The 17,264-nt window shown below is 43.7% G+C and overlaps 3 protein-coding genes and 1 long non-coding RNA gene across 5 annotated transcripts; 1 reads left to right on the top strand and 3 right to left on the bottom strand.

Moving 5' to 3' along the window:
* The first annotated feature begins 83 nt into the window (after positions 1–83).
* On the top strand, positions 84–5,055 carry apex1 (APEX nuclease (multifunctional DNA repair enzyme) 1). 2 transcript variants are annotated; one of them, XM_083934801.1, is made up of 6 exons: positions 84–161; positions 1,597–1,728; positions 1,862–2,025; positions 2,119–2,311; positions 3,339–3,849; positions 4,925–5,055. In XM_083934801.1, exons 2-6 carry the CDS (start codon positions 1,668–1,670, stop codon positions 4,971–4,973), a joined length of 978 nt encoding a protein of 325 aa, XP_083790927.1. In that variant the 5' UTR covers positions 84–161; positions 1,597–1,667; the 3' UTR covers positions 4,974–5,055. The 2 variants fall into 2 exon arrangements, with proteins under 2 accessions (XP_083790927.1, XP_083790928.1); XM_083934802.1 differs by lacking the exon at positions 4,925–5,055 and having other exon boundaries at positions 3,339–4,837.
* Positions 5,056–5,215: 160 nt separating this feature from the next.
* Positions 5,216–7,998, bottom strand: LOC310962651 (uncharacterized protein). The gene is made up of 3 exons (XM_083935163.1): positions 7,585–7,998; positions 7,343–7,395; positions 5,216–6,493 (listed from the first exon to the last, which is right to left on the bottom strand). Exons 1-3 carry the CDS (start codon positions 7,902–7,904, stop codon positions 5,247–5,249), a joined length of 1,620 nt encoding a protein of 539 aa, XP_083791289.1. The 5' UTR covers positions 7,905–7,998; the 3' UTR covers positions 5,216–5,246.
* On the bottom strand, positions 7,927–12,880 carry LOC310962597 (uncharacterized protein; the record flags this gene model as incomplete). The annotated part of the gene is made up of 5 exons (XM_083935103.1): positions 7,927–7,936; positions 7,984–8,704; positions 9,156–9,279; positions 12,444–12,554; positions 12,785–12,880. The coding sequence occupies 5 exons, from the start codon at positions 12,878–12,880 to the stop codon at positions 7,927–7,929; spliced, it is 1,062 nt and encodes a 353-aa protein (XP_083791229.1).
* Positions 12,881–13,091: 211 nt separating this feature from the next.
* LOC310962501 lies at positions 13,092–14,992 on the bottom strand. Its single transcript, XR_014593667.1, has 3 exons — positions 14,841–14,992; positions 13,347–13,549; positions 13,092–13,190 (listed from the first exon to the last, which is right to left on the bottom strand). It is a non-coding gene; the product is annotated as an uncharacterized lncRNA (long non-coding RNA).
* Between the last annotated feature and the right edge of the window lie 2,272 nt (positions 14,993–17,264).

Raw genomic sequence — 17,264 nt, 5'->3', positions numbered from 1 at the left:
TTTTAATCAGGCAGAGTTTAAGGCAGCTGCTGAGTAACGCTACAGCAGGCACGTTGTGGGAAATCTCTGCTGTGCTTTGTGATACTTGTGAGAGAGTTTGGGGGAGTGACGACGAAGAAGAAGACGAAGCAGTTGTCTGGTCTTTGCATCCTGTTGTGCAAGTAAGATTATTTGCATCTCCTTTGCCTGAAAACGCTAGCATCATTTAACAGCATTTGCATCTGTATGCGAATCAAATTTAGTTGCGTGGGAAGCTAATGAGTAGCTGGCTGCTTATTCTTCATTCATTCTCGGTGCAGGCCGCCTGCTGCTGGCTCTGTGCTCTTTGTCCCTGAGGAGAAGCTAGCGCTAGCATAGCTTTCCTTTAAACATGCGTGACTCCTCAAAGCTTCTGCTGCTGGGGTTTATGTCTTCTTCATACACGCAGTTCATTTTGCATGTGGACACTTTTGTTTTTAGTGTGCTTGGCTAATGTGCCCCTCCATGTAAACGACTTGCATCAAACGTTTAGCGTGCTCGCCCTTTGTCCGATAATGTACAGAACACCTTTTAAAAGGGCACATTAACTCTGACAGGCACCATTTGTAAGATCATTACAGAACCGTGTAAAAAGGAGGCGCACACAGAAGGATACCTGCTAGCAAAAGAGATGCACCGTAGTTCGGTTAACATCCGATTTGCTGGTGCTAACATGCGTGTTCGTACACATTTAAGTTGTCAGACTTGCCTATTTAAAGATGCTCACGCTGCTCTTGATGAAATGTATGTGACACACTGCTGGAGAAACTACACTCACCCAAGTTTAAATAAAAACAGATCGATATTGGCTGTATTATAATTATAATACTGACACTTAATAATGACACTTTACAGAGTAGGTAATTGACCACACTCTATGACTTATTTATGATTTACATAGACCAAACAATTCCCCCGTAGAGTAAGGTGGCAACGAACACCTTCCCTATAACAGACAGGAACGTCAGACAGACCCAGCGCTGTGGAGGACGGACATCTGTCTGCACCGGTTGGGGAGGAAGAAAAGGAGAGAGAAAGAGAGTAAAGATGGACAGAGAGTGACAAAGACAGACACAGAGATGCAAGCAACCAAAAAGTTGCATACATACAGTGTACATACTGAGAACAGCTATCCAATGCAAATATAATCGTGCTTATAGCGGATGCTAATTTGCAAGTGCAACACGTCCCTATTGTAAGTTGTCAACATAAAACACAGTATTGCAGCACGCAACATGGGTTCTCAACCGAAGAGTGCATGTTTTGTGATGACTGGATTGGCATTATTGCAACTATTTTCATTGTCATTTAATGTCTTAACTTTTTTCCTCAAACGATAGGCGAGCCTGTGAAATGCCAGAAAAAAAAACCCATCACAAATTTCCTAGAACCCAAGTTGACGTCTTTTGTCTGACCAAGAGTACAGTGATATAAAACAGGAAATGCAATTAAGTATTAACTGATCAATGCTGGCCTTCATGGCACAGTTGAGAACCACTGTAAAACTGTTGATTAAATGTAGCATTTGACACTCAAGACTTTAAGACAAACACATAAATTCCTCTTCTGTTTTTCCAGCGGCGCGTGTGCTGTTGTGTGTGCGTGTTGTGTGCCTGCGTGGTGTGTTTGCAGTCAGAGCGAGTTCAAGTATGAAGAGAGGCAAGAATGCAGAGGAGCCGGCTGCAGATGGGGAGAATGACAAGGGTTCTGGTAATACAGCATGCACGAATGCACAAATACATACTGTTCTGTACATAGTAAACAACCTCTGATTACATTTTCCTACCTAAAACATATGTGATCTACCACTTTCATGACTCCGTATGTTTACGTCACTTCACAGCGTCTGCAAAGAAAACAAAGAAGGCCAAGGAACCAGAGGCCCCGATTCTGTACGATGATCCTCCGGACAAAATGACCAGCAAAGACGGACGCGACGCCAACATGAAGATCACCTCCTGGAACGTCGACGGTCTGAGGGCCTGGGTGAAAAAGAAGGGCCTGGATGTGAGTTTGCAGTGAACAAAAGCAAAATGAAATTGTTACGAGCCAAGTTAAGAGATGGGTTTTATCGGTAAACTCGTGTGTTCTTTCTCCAAGTGGGTGCGTGAGGAGGCTCCAGATGTTTTGTGCCTGCAGGAGACAAAGTGTGGGGAGAAATCCCTCCCTGCTGACATCACCTCAATGCCCGAATACCCTCACAAGTACTGGGCTGCGTCAGATGAAAAAGAGGGATACAGTGGTGTGGCCATGCTCTGCAAAACTGAACCCATCAAAGTCACCTATGGCATTGGTGAGTGATGTCTTCCAATGTAATGTAGAATCCATCATTGGTCTATGAAGTCTTGAACCTACACGGGTGGTTATAGATAGCAAAAATAATAAGTATGCAGTACTCTTGGACATAATTATATAAAGTTTGCCAAAGGCTGCTTCAAATTGATTCTTTTTAAATGTTCAAATGATTGTAAATTGTATAAAGAGGTTGTACTTCTGGGAAAAGAAAGTTGCCTGGGATTGCCTCCCCGTCTCATCAAATACGTTGCCATGGCCCTCTGCGTCTGATACCAGCGCACAAAGCACTCGCATGCACTAATACGGCGATCCAAACAAATAAACCCAGACTATAGCACAGAGGAAAAAATTACTCCACTATATCTTTACAAAGCAGACATTAGTTTACGGCTATACTAATGTACTTAATGTCAAGTACAGCCCCTATAAGATTACAATATCAGCACAACTACATATTTTATGTAGTTACTATAGTTTTGGGTTATTTTGGGTTATGTGCAGGATTAGTTCTTAGCTGGGGGCAGAAACTTCCTGCATTCTCTGTACTGTTTGCCTGGCAACGGCTTCCATACTTGGGACACAAACCCTATAAAATTGCACATTGTTACTTTTACACTTTGGTCTTTGTATGAATTGAACAAACAAGATATAAAATGTTAATTATTGAACTGTAAAGGTGCATGGAGGCAGATGGTGTTACCTTTAGACAGTCGAGCTAGCCGTTTCCAGTCTTAATGCTAACAAAACCGACTGCTTCACATTTGCTGCACAGATTACTCTGCAACTAAACCAATGAGCATATTTCACAAAATGTTGGAACTATGGCTGGCATTGTCAGTCACACATTGTTGTACAGTGCAAAGAAGAATGTTAAGCTGTAGAGTGGCTTGGCCTTGCTGAGTCGTTACCCGTAAGTTTCATTCTGAACACGGACCTACACAAATTATGTAACTGAACATGTCTTTGAATCCTGGTGATGTGATTGTACTAAATTGTTAACTGGCCCTCGTCTGCCAATCCTTCAGGTAAAGAAGAGCATGACAAGGAGGGCCGCGTCATCACTGCGGAGTTCCCAAACTTCTTCCTGGTGACCACCTATGTGCCAAACTCCGGCAGAGGCCTTGTGCGCCTAGATTACCGCAAAACCTGGGACGTCGACTTCCGGGCGTACCTGAGCGAGCTGGACATGCAGAAGCCCCTGGTGCTGTGCGGTGACCTTAATGTCGCACACCAGGAGATCGACCTGAAGAACCCAAAGGGGAACAAAAAGAACGCAGGCTTCACCCCCGATGAGCGCGAGGGCTTCGGCCAGCTGCTGGAGTCCGGTTTCACCGACAGCTTCCGCGAGCTCTACCCCGAGCAGACCAACGCATACACCTTCTGGACCTACATGATGAACGCCCGTGGAAAGAATGTGGGCTGGAGGCTGGATTACTTTTTGCTGTCGTCCAGTCTGCTGCCAGGCCTGTGCGACAGCAAGATCCGCAACAAGGCCCTGGGAAGCGACCACTGCCCCATCACTCTGCACATAGCTGTGTAGGTCACTGTCTGAGCAGAGCTACTGATTTACATAACCTTCACTGTTTTCTTAGGGCACACTGTCCATTTGTACCGTTCCCCATGCTTTAGGGTAATTGTCCCCCCCTCCCTCTTCCCCCCCGTGGGACAGGCCCGCTTGTACACGCATTGCTTGAAATGATCTGGGTCGCGGCTGGAATGCTTCTTGCTTATAAGTCATCACCCCTCGAAAATTTAGTTTTGTCTGACTGTTTTTGAACATTTCATCTGACCAAATCTGCAGTAAACACTCCACCTCCGCATCCAACCACCGCAAAACGTTTGGCAGTATCTTTTTAAATGTCCGTCGTGGAGAACAGACGCATATAAACAGACATCAGAGCCGCTGTGAATGCCCACGCCCATGCATCGGTGCTTAACAAAAACCCACATATCAACCAGGCCGCGGCCAGCAAGCGTGCGCCACAATACAGTTGTACTCTCACTGGATAAACGAACTAGACTTTAGCCGTGAAGCGTGCTTGGGCATGGTACGAATGGACAGTGTGAGTGCGCTCTCAGTACTTCCGTTCCGACTCGGCTGAAACAATCACATATGCCAGAGTGTGTTAGTGAGGACTTGCCTATTTGTGCAGGTCCTCACTCATTTGTTGAAATTTCTCAAACTGCCCAAACTCACTCCTTCAGTAGACTCAGCAGTAGCGTCGTTGTCTAGTACTTTGTTTTTACATGAAACTTTCATAAAATAACGCCCATGTGTCCTCTTCATGCAATTGAAGTTTGTCAGTAAACCCCGTGATGTACACCTAAGCTATACTGTAAAGATGCAACACTATATTCAAAGATGTCTAAGCTCATTTTCAACGATTACCTGTCTGTGCTGCTGCCGCCCTGAGACGAGCTTCCGTGTCACAGAGCCTGCAGTTTGTTTTTGTGTTACTGTCTGAAATGAAACCACTGCTGATAAGAAAATGTCACTTGTTCCAGCACTAATGTTTCTAAGCCTCTTTTCCAAAGCGCTGTCAAATTGTGCTCTAAAACATGCCCACAATAAAAACTGGATTTATGTACTTTTTTCTGGTCATTATTTCAGGGTTTGTACAGGTGCTGGAAATCCTCGAAAACACTTGGCTTTTGGATAAAGTGCCTGAAACTGCTTGAAATGGCATGTATGATATAACACAGAAAAGATGATCTCCATATATAACCCAGTTATTTGAAGACCGACAAAAATACATCTGACAACACAAACTCCTCTGCTCAGTGTGCTTTAATTGCAACAACCTGGGAATACATTTCCATACTAGATGCAGTTCACTGCAACTGTATAGGTCTACAGTTGATTTGGTCCCAAACTAATCTATAATCTCATACCGTCGTCATTTCCAAAACATTAATGAGATCAATAGGTCTGACTATTTTAATTTCATGATATGTGTTCGTTGATGCATTTTGAGATTATACGATTGCCTGAATCCCTTCCCACACTCTACACACAGGTGTGGTTTTTCCCCTGAATGTGTTTGCTGGTGTCTCTTCAGGCGGTTGGCGCTAAGGAAGCTCTTGTCGCATTCGGTGCAGGAGTACGGTCGGACTCCGGTGTGGTAGCGCAGGTGGATGGTCAGGTAGCAGGACTGAGTGAATTTCTTGCCACAGTGCGGGCACTGGAATGGCTTGTGGCCCGTGTGGAAACGCTCGTGCTTCAGAAGCTCTGCGTGGGAAAAGAAGCCCTTCCCGCAGTCAGAGCACAGGTACGGCCTCTCGCCTGAATGAGTCAGCTCGTGTCTGATCAAAGTCGCCTTGTAGACAAAACTTTTGTCACACTGCGAGCAGCTGAAAACGTTTTCCCTGGTGTGGCAGCGCTCATGCTTCTTCATGTTACGTTCCCTCTTGAAGCTCTTGCCACAAAAGGAACACATGAAGGGCATTTCCTCTGAGTGGATCTTCATGTGGCTCAGTAAACCTCCCCTGTAGAGGAATCCCTTGCCGCACTGTGTACATATGTGCGGCCGCTCCTTTTGATGGATGCGCTGATGTGCGGTGAGAGCTGCGCGGTAGGCGAAGCTCTTTCCGCAGTTGCAGGTGTGCACCTTTTGTTCTTGGTGTGTCTCAAGGTGCTTGTTGAGGTAGCTGGCACAGCTGAAGCCCAGGTCACAGCGAGGGCATTTGTAAGAATGCTCCACCACTTCATGGGTCTTCAGGTGTCTCACGAGTGCAGACTTCCAGGCAAACGCCCGGCCACACTCTGAGCACAGGTACTCACCGTTCTCCATGTGGGTGCTCTTGTGCTCCTTTTGAGCCACCAGGGACTTGAAGAACTCGCCGCAGATCAGGCACTTGTACTTGTGCCCAGACTTGTGCGTCTGCTTGTGCCTCTCCAGTGATTGCTTGAAAGAGAACCGCCGTCCACACTGAGCACAAAAGAAGGGCTGCTCGCCTGTGTGGATGCGCTGGTGGGCTTTTAGTAAGGATTGGAACTTGAAGCTCTTCTCACAGTCGGGACAACTAAAACGTCCTTCTTCATCTGCGAGGGGCTGAGAGGACAGCTGGTCATCCTCCGTCTTAACAGAGTGGACCTCGTCAATGTGGTGCTGGACCTGGGCCTCTTCTGTGTCTTGGAAGGAGCACTTCGGACAGGAAAAAGCAGCTGATGAGCCATCTGCTACGGAACCACAAATAGGAAATTAACAATTACCCTGTAATGTTTCCCTAACTAAAATTAGATTGCAAACAGTAAAAAATACATTTTAAAATACTGCCTATACTGGGACTAAAGCCCTATTCAGATGGATTAAGTTTAATGTGGGGGCGTGAGGTAAAATACTCTTACCTCAGGACGTCAGTAATATAAATGGCCAATTAACATAGGATTAAGAAATCCCTGTCTTTTACCAGAGGTGGGAGGGGTTATTCGATTTACATACTACGTCACCTCCCTGTCGTCATGCTACGTAGCTTTCGGATATCCCAAAATTAACGAAACTAAAGGACAGAATAGACTGCACAAAATGCTCGCAATTAATACTCATAATTTTTAAAAACTGATAAGAGTGCTCCATGATCCAAAAATACGCGACAACTACGTATTTACAGGATATGACGAAATACCTACATACATTTTAAAGGAGGGTCGTATTCGGACGGGGTAAGTATTACCCAAGGTATTTTTTCTGGGCCTTTTTACAGAAGGTAAAACTTGCCGTCATTTCTACTGACATTCTCCAGAATAATTACGGACATGGACTAAAACCTTTGGTAAAAATGACCTTACACCACTTGTTTTCTTAATGTCCAAGTTTTTTTTTTTAACAGTAATTTACCTATATTTCAACCTTTTTAAGCAAATTAGTTACAATTTCATTTTAATTATGGGCAAATTACCAGGTTATTATGATAAGGAGTAGGTAGGTAGTACATTTCTGGCCTGCTATTTGTGTAATGCAGTGTCATGTCTAAGTTCTCTCTGATTATGCAATTGTGTTGAGAAGGATATTTCTAAAACTGAACTCACTCTCACTGTCGTCCTTTGATGAGACCATGGGTGACCCATAAGAGTGCTCTGCACTGTTAAAGAGAAAGGGGAAACAAACATGAGAGGCTTGATCTGCCTGATGTACCTCCACAGCCACCATATATTCAGCTAAACATAATACATAACATTTTACTTCTATGTAATAACCCTGTAATAAAACCAGGAAGACAAAAACAGAAATGAAGGAAACCATTTGTGAGAACGAGAATAGATGTTTTTACCAATTGAAAGACAAAGGCTTCAGATCTGGAGGGTTGGCCTTGGTCACCTCCTTCCTTCTTTTCGCGGCCATGTGCTTCTGTAAATTTATCACCTGGATCTTCATGGTAGGTTTGCGTTTACGCCCGCTTGTGCGGACCTTCACCAAAGAAATTGCTTCATTACCAAGTTCACGGGTTATGCCTGCAGGCTCAGAGGTGGGACGCTCACTGCTATGGACCTCTGCTTTCTCTGGATCTTGATCACCATTATCATCTGTCTGCAGATGGCTGTCAGGTACAGAGAGTACGACAGGAACCTCGCTGACATTTTCATCACCCATAATAACCCCGTCTTGCACATCCTTATGGCTCTCTGTCGGCTTATTTGCATTGGGACCGTCAGTGTGAGTTTTTTGGTGCCTTGCAAGTGCCAGCTCCCAGTTAAATTTCTTGTTGCACTGATGACACGTGTAAACACCAGCTTCCATGTGTGTTTGCTTGTGTTCTGTGCGGGCTGCTAAGGAGTCAAAAGTCTCCCGGCAGATAGCACAGTTGTACTTCCGTCCAGTTTTGTGCGTGTGTCTATGCCTGTCAAGGGACTGCCTGAAAGAGAAGCAGCGACCACAGTCATTGCACCGGTGGGGGCGCTCACCGGTATGGATGACCCGGTGGGCGATTAACGATGATGCAAACTTAAATTTCTTCTCGCAGTCTGGACAATCATGAGGCCTCACAGAGATTTTTTGTTGAGAGGACATCAAGTCGTCCTTGTTAACTGCTGGATGGAAGATGTCTTCCAAACCACTTGCAGATCTTTCTTGTGTTGCTTCTCCCACTTCTTCTGCCATGGTTGACTCGTCATGAAGCATTACCAGCGAATCTCTGGCCACTGTGCTATTGTCTGTTCCTTCAAAGCAGTTTTCTCCCATCACCACCTCGATGTCGGTGCTTACGTCTAATTCAACCTCAGCGTAATCCGTCACTGTGATTATTTCAACTGCCACATCATCAATGAATGATACGGTGTGTGTGTCATCACTGAGGTCTGATTGGTTGGGTTGTTCGGTGGGTTTTGCCACTCTGCTAGGGGGAGCTGCAGAGAGGGAGGACAGGATGCTGTCACCCATGCTGGAGGGTGGAACTGCACAGAAAAGGATAAAAATTGTATTTATTTTTTTTAAATCAGAGAGCTCTATCTTCAACAATGAAAGTGAAAAACAGTTCAGTTCAATGTTATTTATAGTGCCAAACCATACCAAACGTTATCTCAAGACACTTTACATATAGAATAGGTAAAGACCACAATCTATTCATCATGTACAGAGACCCAACAATTCCCCCATAAGCAGCAACAAGCTGCACAATAATTATTATTATTATTATAATTATTACAGTATTAATCCAGCAATCATGTGCACACAGTGGCAACGGAAACCTTCCTTTTAACAGGCAGGTACATTAAACAGACCCAGCTCTAAAGAGGATGGCCATCTGTCTTGACCGGTTAGGGTGAAAGAAAAAGAGAGAGAAAGAGACAGACACAAAGACAGGCAGACAATCTACAGTAGAAGTGGTGATGGGAAACGTCTTACCATGTTGCTCTAAATGCTTAAGGTGTTTGTGGTGCTGGAGCAGATATTTCAGGTCTGTAGGCTCAGAGACTGAATGCACACAATCCTCCAACACAGAGCATTCGGCTCCAAGCCAGGAAACAGTCTGTGGGGAATGCATGAAAACATCTCACCAAATCAAATGTAGTCAAACGATTGTAACTTCATAAACAGGATATCAAGAAATCAGATTTGCAGATTAAAACACCTTTAAGACACCTGCTAGACAGTTATTTCTATGTTATTATGTCTATTTAACAGAGTACACAATTTGAGACTTTCCTAATGGTTGGAGTGTATACCATGTGGGTATACCATGTATAGTATTTATCATGCAGACATTATTGCTATATGGTATACACAATGTAATCTTATCTTAACCTCCTTACTGTGGCACTTCACAACTAGAGACTTATATTTGATTTACTTGAAGATAAGATCATTTTTATTTAAGCCCGTGCAAACTGAAATACATTTGTCATATACACTCGACGGCCACTTTATTAGGTGCACCTGTCCAACTGCTCGTTAACGCAAATTTCTAATCAGCCAATCACATGGCAGCAACTCAATGCATTAAGGCATGTAGACATGGTCAAGGCGATCTGCTGCAGTTCAAAGCAGCATCAGAACGGGGAAGAAAGGGGATTTAAGTGACTTTGAAAGAGGCATGGTTGTTGGTGCCAGACGGGCTGCTCTGAGTATTTCACAAACTGCTGATCTACTGGGATTTTCACACACAACCATCTCTAGGGTTTACAGAGAATGGTCTGAAAAAGAGAAAAGATCCAGTGAGCGGCAGTTCTGTGGGCGCAAATGCCTTGTTTTAGCCAGAGGTCAGAGGAGAATGGCCAGACTGATTGGAGCTGATAGAAAGGCAACAGTAAGAATGCAAGTAAGAATGCAGGAGAGCATCTGTGACACACAACACCACCTACTTTTACTACTTCTAGCAGAGAGGGAACAGCAGCAGAAGACCACACTGACACTTTACTAAGCACCAGGTGCCCCTAATAAAGTGGCTGGTGAGTGTATCGTCTTGACCTACATAAATTTACTCCCTTAGTGCAAAATCTTACAATTGGATTGTCAAAGTACTGCTGTGCTTGATCCCTTCTGACCTTTACTGATTAAAAACTGTTGGAGCCTTTAAATTTGCTTTTGATTCGTAGTAAGCTCATGTGTCACTGAACTAACAGCATGGAAGGGCGGCTACATGGGCAAGTTGGGCTAGCACCCCAGCTGAAACATATTCGCAGGGGATCCAGCGATCGGGGTGGGGGCTTGGGGAATCCACAATAGGACTGACCCTAAAGATTTTGACCCTTGAAAATGGCGAGACGACGATGATGCATTTGCGGCAAAGAGTGCAAAAATATGCGTGGCCTCAAAATACCTGTGGCGAAGGACAACCTCTGCCAAGGAGTAAAGGGGCCGGCACAGACAGGAGCTGCATTGCACACTGCAGCTGGCGGAGGAATACAGCCGGAGTCGCAGTGTGAAAAAGTTTGGTGCCGTTGCCCAGGACAGTTAAGGATGTTGTTGGGGTGTTTACGTTGTTCCTTTGTTCCTGTTTAAACATAAGGGCTGTGTTCGTGTTAACAACGCAACCACACATCTATCTACAATAAATAGTTTAAAGGAGAAAGAGGTGCAACACACAGGACCAGCTCCTGGTGAGAGGCAGGAGGAAAACGGCCAGGACTCCACACAGAGTCCTTTTGGATCAAATGGCCTCCAGCAAACAACAAGAGCGAGTGGCATTAGTTTGAAGATTCAAGATTACTGTATTTATCCCAGAGGGGAAAGTCTTTAAAGATGATGTGTGAGGGATGATACAAACAACAGCTAAGGGGAATGCTGAAAGATGGCTGCAGGCAATGACAACCCTTATTGTCAGCTATGCGTCTGAAAGGTTTGGCCTGTTGAAACGGGGAACAAGAAACCCTACAACAAGAACCTCTGGGTCACCAGATACAACAGCTGCAGCAAGAGCTAAGAACTCTTAAGAGGTAGTACAAGGTGGCCAGTGAAGAGGAACGCCAGCCACTGACAGAGTTGCAGGAAGTCCTCAGGAAAAAGCTCATGACATTTCGCAGAGCGTCGCGGTAGACAAGGGAAGGTAAGGGCCTGCCTGCCCTCTGTGTGCTGAAAGAGGATCTCTTCAACATCTCCTTAGCAGCACCCGTAAGGCCGATGGCCGTTACCGCCGGTGCCAAGGCCAAGTGCTCAAGACAGTTGCAAAAGCAGCCACTATCAATCCAGCAACCATCACAAAGAGTGCAAGCCGTTGGATTGCTAAAGCCTAGTACCTTTAAGGAGTGTGAGTGCACCCGTTCAGCGCATAACTGCCGACAGCCGACAAGCGGCCGTCCACGGCCCGCTTGAAAGAGGTGGGCTATAGCGGAGCCGTTTGCACATGTACGAGCACGAGCGTGCGCACGTGTACGAGCACGAGCACGAGCACGAGCACGAGCCCTACGGCGGTAGCGTTATGTCTGCCTGTTCGGACATGTAAATAGAAGGACGGACCATGTGCGGACATTTAACAACAACAACAATGGCGGTGAAAGGTTCACGTTGGTGTGATGCGGAGGTGAAGTGTTTACTGCAGATTTGGTCGGATGAAAATATTCAAAAACAGTCGACAAGACGCACAAAAACTCTGAGGTCTGTGGAAAGATTTGTAAACAAAGCCACACACACGCGATCAATGCGTGTGACGTGTTACGGCGTGATGGCGTATGGACAGCAAGAAGCAGTGTGAGTACAAACGGGGCTGGGGCGCCGCGGGAGAGGGAGGGGGGACAAGTACCCTAAAGCCCTGGTCGCGGTGCGGAAGGACAGTGTGAGTACGCTCTTACTGTCCCTACTTTCTTACGGCACATATTAATGGTGTTTCCAATGTCATATCTCAATTATGGATTATACTGTGCCGATGCTGTGTGCAACTTATAAATGGCTCATCACTCCTATTTAACTTTCAAATGTCCACTGGCATATAGGTGGTGTGCTATGCTTGTTCTACCACTTTGAATAGCAAGATGTTGCTGCTGCTCAACCAGCATATAGGACAAACCATAACAATTTGAACAAGAGTGTCAAGCCAACAGCCTCTTTTCAAATTGGTGCTGTTGTCAAGCTTTAAAGCAAAAATGTCTTCTCGTTGTTAAATTCAACAGGGCAGGAGCAGTATGGTAGTTTAATGTATTATTTGACGGTGAGATACTGGTAACTTAAATCGAAAAATGATGAAAGGACACCTCTCACCTGCTCGAGGTCAGGAACTGGCAACAGCTGAGCCAGTCGACAGAGGAACTCCGAAAACAGCATCTGCAAATCACTATCGTACTGAGGTCCATACTCGGCAGGGAAGACCTCCTTTGAAAGAGAGAAAGAGACCATTTTAGTGCATCGCAAAGAAAAAACTAAAGTCAGGTATCTCTGCTGTTTTTGCAACTGCTTAGAAATACTACATATAATCATTTATTCTACATTCACCAGCCAGATTCCACAACTTACTGAATGTGGGGATACTAAAATTCTAACCTATAACAGCATTATTTACAGCTTGATTTAGCTCCACAGAAGTGTAAATGACGCCGCCTCACCGTGAAAAAGTCTTGTCTCTCTTCCGGATCTTTGAGCAGAGTCTGGATCAACTCAAGAAAGTTAACTACTACTTCATCCTCTTCGGATTCTTTCATCTACAATATGGGGATAAACGTAGCCATATTACAACTAGCCATACAAGTTCACAACTGGATCATTTCCTAAGTGGTGTGCATAAGCTCGTAGTCAAGCCAATAACAACATAAATAAACACATTTAGATCTAAAAAGGCAGAAATGTTACAAAATTGGTTGTCATTTTTTAAATTGGTGTGTGAAATGAAACATTTAGAATAAAGACACTTACATCTACCAGGGTAGGGTGTCTCGAATTTATCTTGTCCAGATGAGACAAGATGATGTCTGGCTCTACAAGCTGTTCACTTCGGCACAACTCTAGAATATACTGATGAGGAGAAGAAAAAAACATTACCCCAAAATACTCATGTGTTCACAAAACAGTTCACACCTCATATGCTTTCTCTGACTATCTATAACCGCCTCCATCTTAAATAAATATTTCATTAGCTATGAATGCCTTGTGTCCTCTACTGATACCCACCCTGGCTCTTAACCCCAGGTTAAGTTGCGTCCTGTGCTTGTACATTAGCAGCTCTGGGACCATGTCCATCACCAAAGAGACAAACTCTGCCACTTTCCAGTAATGCATGGCATCTTGTTTCTTCAGAACCTGCCACATAGAGGCTGCCATTAGCTGGAAAGGTGGGACCAGGAGGCGCAGCGACGCCAGAGGTAAGGGGTCATCTGAAAAATAGAAAAAGGGTCCTCAAAAACACCTCCATCTCCTTATAAATATAGGAGAGATTTCGCATGTTTCCCTTTCATTAGTTTCAAAGCACCAATTAGCTGCAAAGTCTCGATTAAAAGAAGGGGGGCTTGTATGGGAGGAAAACATTTGCCACCAGTATCATATTGTTCAAAATCAAGTCACTAATGTAGTTCAGAGTAACACCAAACACAATATTTTGGAGCCGATCCCAGCTGACATTGGGCGTAAGGCGGGGTACACCCTGGACAGGACGCCAGTCTAACGCAGGGCACATAGAGACAAAGAGAGACAGACAACCATTCACACCTACGGGCAATTTAGAGTCATCAATTAACCTAACACGTGCATGTCTTTGGATTATGGGAGAAAGCCGGAGAACCCTGAGAAAACCCACGCAGACACGGCGAGAACATGCAAACTCCACACATGGTAAAACATGGAGAGAAACCCTTATAGGTAGCGATGTGCTAATGAAACTTCATGAAGCATTAGTTGTATTTGTGGAGTCCACTAGATGGAGCGCTTGGTTTAGCATTTTCATCCACTAGATTGACTCAGAAAATAACGAAAATGCTTCATGAAGCTTCATTTAAACATCACTAACCTTAACTAGTTGTGTCATTGTAGAAGATTAGGTTGTTACAAACTTTGGGACAAATATATACATACGTAAGCTTTGACCTTGTAGAAGTCAAGGAATAGAAGGAATCTTTTATCTCATTCTCTCATTTATGAAATAGTTACATTCTAACAGATCTTGTACTAGTTTTAAAATATTATGTATGGACCTGCCAATTACAAATCCTGTTTGTGTTTCGCTAATTATTTGATCCAGTCCTGTTTTTAGTTCTCTTTTAATGTAATTGGACGATAATTATCTAATATCTTAGTATCTTTGCCCAGAGTTGAATTCGCTTATGTTTATTAGCCAACTGTTATAAAACAGCGTGTGTTGAATGCAGCCTCACTAGAAACCGAGTGAACGTTCAATAACAACAGTGTTGCTCAAACCCGGTTAGCTCCTACTTTTGCCCAGTTGGTTTGGTGCGTAACGTTGCAGTAGTCGTGTTCATGTGATAAGATGCAGGCAAAACGTCTTTAGAGGAAGCACGTGAACGTAACTATCCGAACGTGACTCAATATGCTAGTTTACTTAGCTAACCTGCTAGAACAACTGATAAAAGTCAGCGTTAGCTCGACTATCTCCAGCTAAAACTGTCCCCAAAGCGGTACTTTTAATCGTGCTTGGTTCCCCGGCATACACACCTTTGGACACGGCGACGAAGACACTTAAGTCCATCTTCTCGCACCAGTGTTGATAATGTAGGGAACTGTGGTTAGCTGCTGTAAGCTAGCTAGGTAGCACAGTTGGCTCGTAACGTTAGTAACGTAAAGGTAAAGATAGGACTATGGTAACGTAAGCTATCCCACTAAACCGACAACATTTCTCCTCTGAATAAGGGAGCCACTGCGATCAAGAGTTCACATATTCAAAACAAGCAGTTGCATGGAGACTTCTTCTCCATTTTTATTGGACGCTCGGTGGCATTGTTGACGGTGCTACCGCCACCTGCTGGAGATTATTAGCCCTGTATTCAATTCAATTCAATTCAAAAAACTTTATTTGTCCCCGGGGGGCAATTCAGGGCACACAGAGCAGCAAATAACGTCAGTGCAACTATACAAAAACATTTTACCTATCAACAAGAATAAAGTGTAAAAGAAGAATTAGTACAGGTAGAACAAGTGTCAGGATGTTAGTGTGTTAGTAAAGGTAGAATAAGTGTCAGGATGTTAGTGTGTTAGTACAGGTAGAACAAGTGTCAGGATGTTAGTGTGTTAGTACAGGTAGAATAAGTGTCAGGATGTTAGTGTGTTAGTACAGGTAGAATAAGTGTCAGGATGTTAGTGTGTTAGTACAGGTAGAATAAGTGTCAGGATGTTAGTGTGTTAGTACAGGTTAGAATAAGTGTCAGGATGTTAGTGTGTTAGTACAGGTAGAATAAGTGTGTTAGTGTGTTAGTACAGGTTAGAATAAGTGTCAGGATGTTAGTGTGTTAGTACAGGTAGAATAAGTGTCAGGATGTTAGTGTGTTAGTACAGGTTAGAATAAGTGTCAGGATGTTAGTGTGTTAGTACAGGTAGAATAAGTGTCAGGATGTTAGTGTGTTAGTACAGGTTAGAATAAGTGTCAGGATGTTAGTGTGTTAGTACAGGTAGAATAAGTGTGTTAGTGTGTTAGTACAGGTTAGAATAAGTGTCAGGATGTTAGTGTGTTAGTACAGGTAGAATAAGTGTCAGGATGTTAGTGTGTTGGTACAGGTTAGAATAAGTGTCAGGATGTTAGTGTGTTAGTACAGGTAGAATAAGTGTGTTAGTGTGTTAGTACAGGTAGAATAAGTGTCAGGATGTTAGTGTGTTAGTACAGGTAGAATAAGTGTCAGGATGTTAGTGTGTTAGTACAGGTAGAGTAAGTGTGTTAGTGTGTTAGTACAGGTAGAATAAGTGTCAGGATGTTAGTGTGTTAGTACAGGTTAGAATAAGTGTCAGGATGTTAGTGTGTTAGTACAGGTTAGAATAAGTGTCAGGATGTTAGTGTGTTAGTACAGGTAGAATAAGTGTCAGGATGTTAGTGTGTTAGTACAGGTAGAATAAGTGTCAGGATGTTAGTGTGTTAGTACAGGTTAGAATAAGTGTCAGGATGTTAGTGTGTTAGTACAGGTAGAATACGTGTCAGGATGTTAGTGTGTTAGTACAGGTTAGAATCCAGTCACAGAGTTAGATACGGAGAACATCGTCAGCGTGAGATGTAGAAAGACATGCGTGTATCAGATGCAAGCAGACATGTGAACTCGTGTATATGATGTAAACATGGAGTAGACTGTTGAAACAGGTATAAACAGAACTGTAGTGCAGAAAAGATATAAGTGGACAGTGATCGGATTCATATGTGATCAGACATGATACATATATGTAATGAGCAGACGTAAACAGAACTATAGTGCAGTAATAGAGTAGTATGAAAAACGATCCCATAATCCTGAGATGATGATCTTGTTAATACATAAAAATAGGACTTTCTTTTAGGGGGCCAGTGTTACAAGTTTATCTGCCAATCAATCACTAGGATAAAGATGGGGTAAGATTTGGATCAGATTTAAACTCGGATGTTCCACCAACATAATTCAATCATGTTTTTTATTTAGAATTGATTTAAAGCTGTAATCACAAATATTTCCATTTAAATAAATACCTGTTAAGTCCTTATCTAGAAGATAACACATGGTGATTGAGCCTATGGCCCACTGATGACAGTGCTGCGATATTTGCAGTATTAATTCAATTCAATTTTATTTATGTGCCAAATCATAACAACAGTTATCTCTGGACACTTTACAGAGTAGGTAAAGACCGCACTCTGTGACTTATTTATGATTAACATAGACCCAACAATTCCCCCGTAGAGTACGGTGGCGTTGAAAACCTTCACTATAACAGACAGGAACGTCAGACAGACCCAGCTCTGTGGAGGACGGACATCTGTCTGCACCGGTTGGGGAGGAAGAAAAGGAGAGAGAAGGGGGGAAAAGACGGACAGATGGACAGAGAGAGACAGACAGACAGACACAAAGACAGAGACAGACACACTTCCAGTAATATATATATATATATATATATATATATATATAT

This window comes from Echiichthys vipera (genome assembly GCF_963691815.1).
Source record: "Echiichthys vipera genome assembly, chromosome: 20".
Classification (NCBI taxonomy): Eukaryota; Metazoa; Chordata; class Actinopteri; order Perciformes; family Trachinidae; genus Echiichthys; species Echiichthys vipera.
The sequence above is the reverse complement of the archived record's forward strand: the minus strand, read 5'-3'. Positions and strand labels throughout refer to the sequence as shown.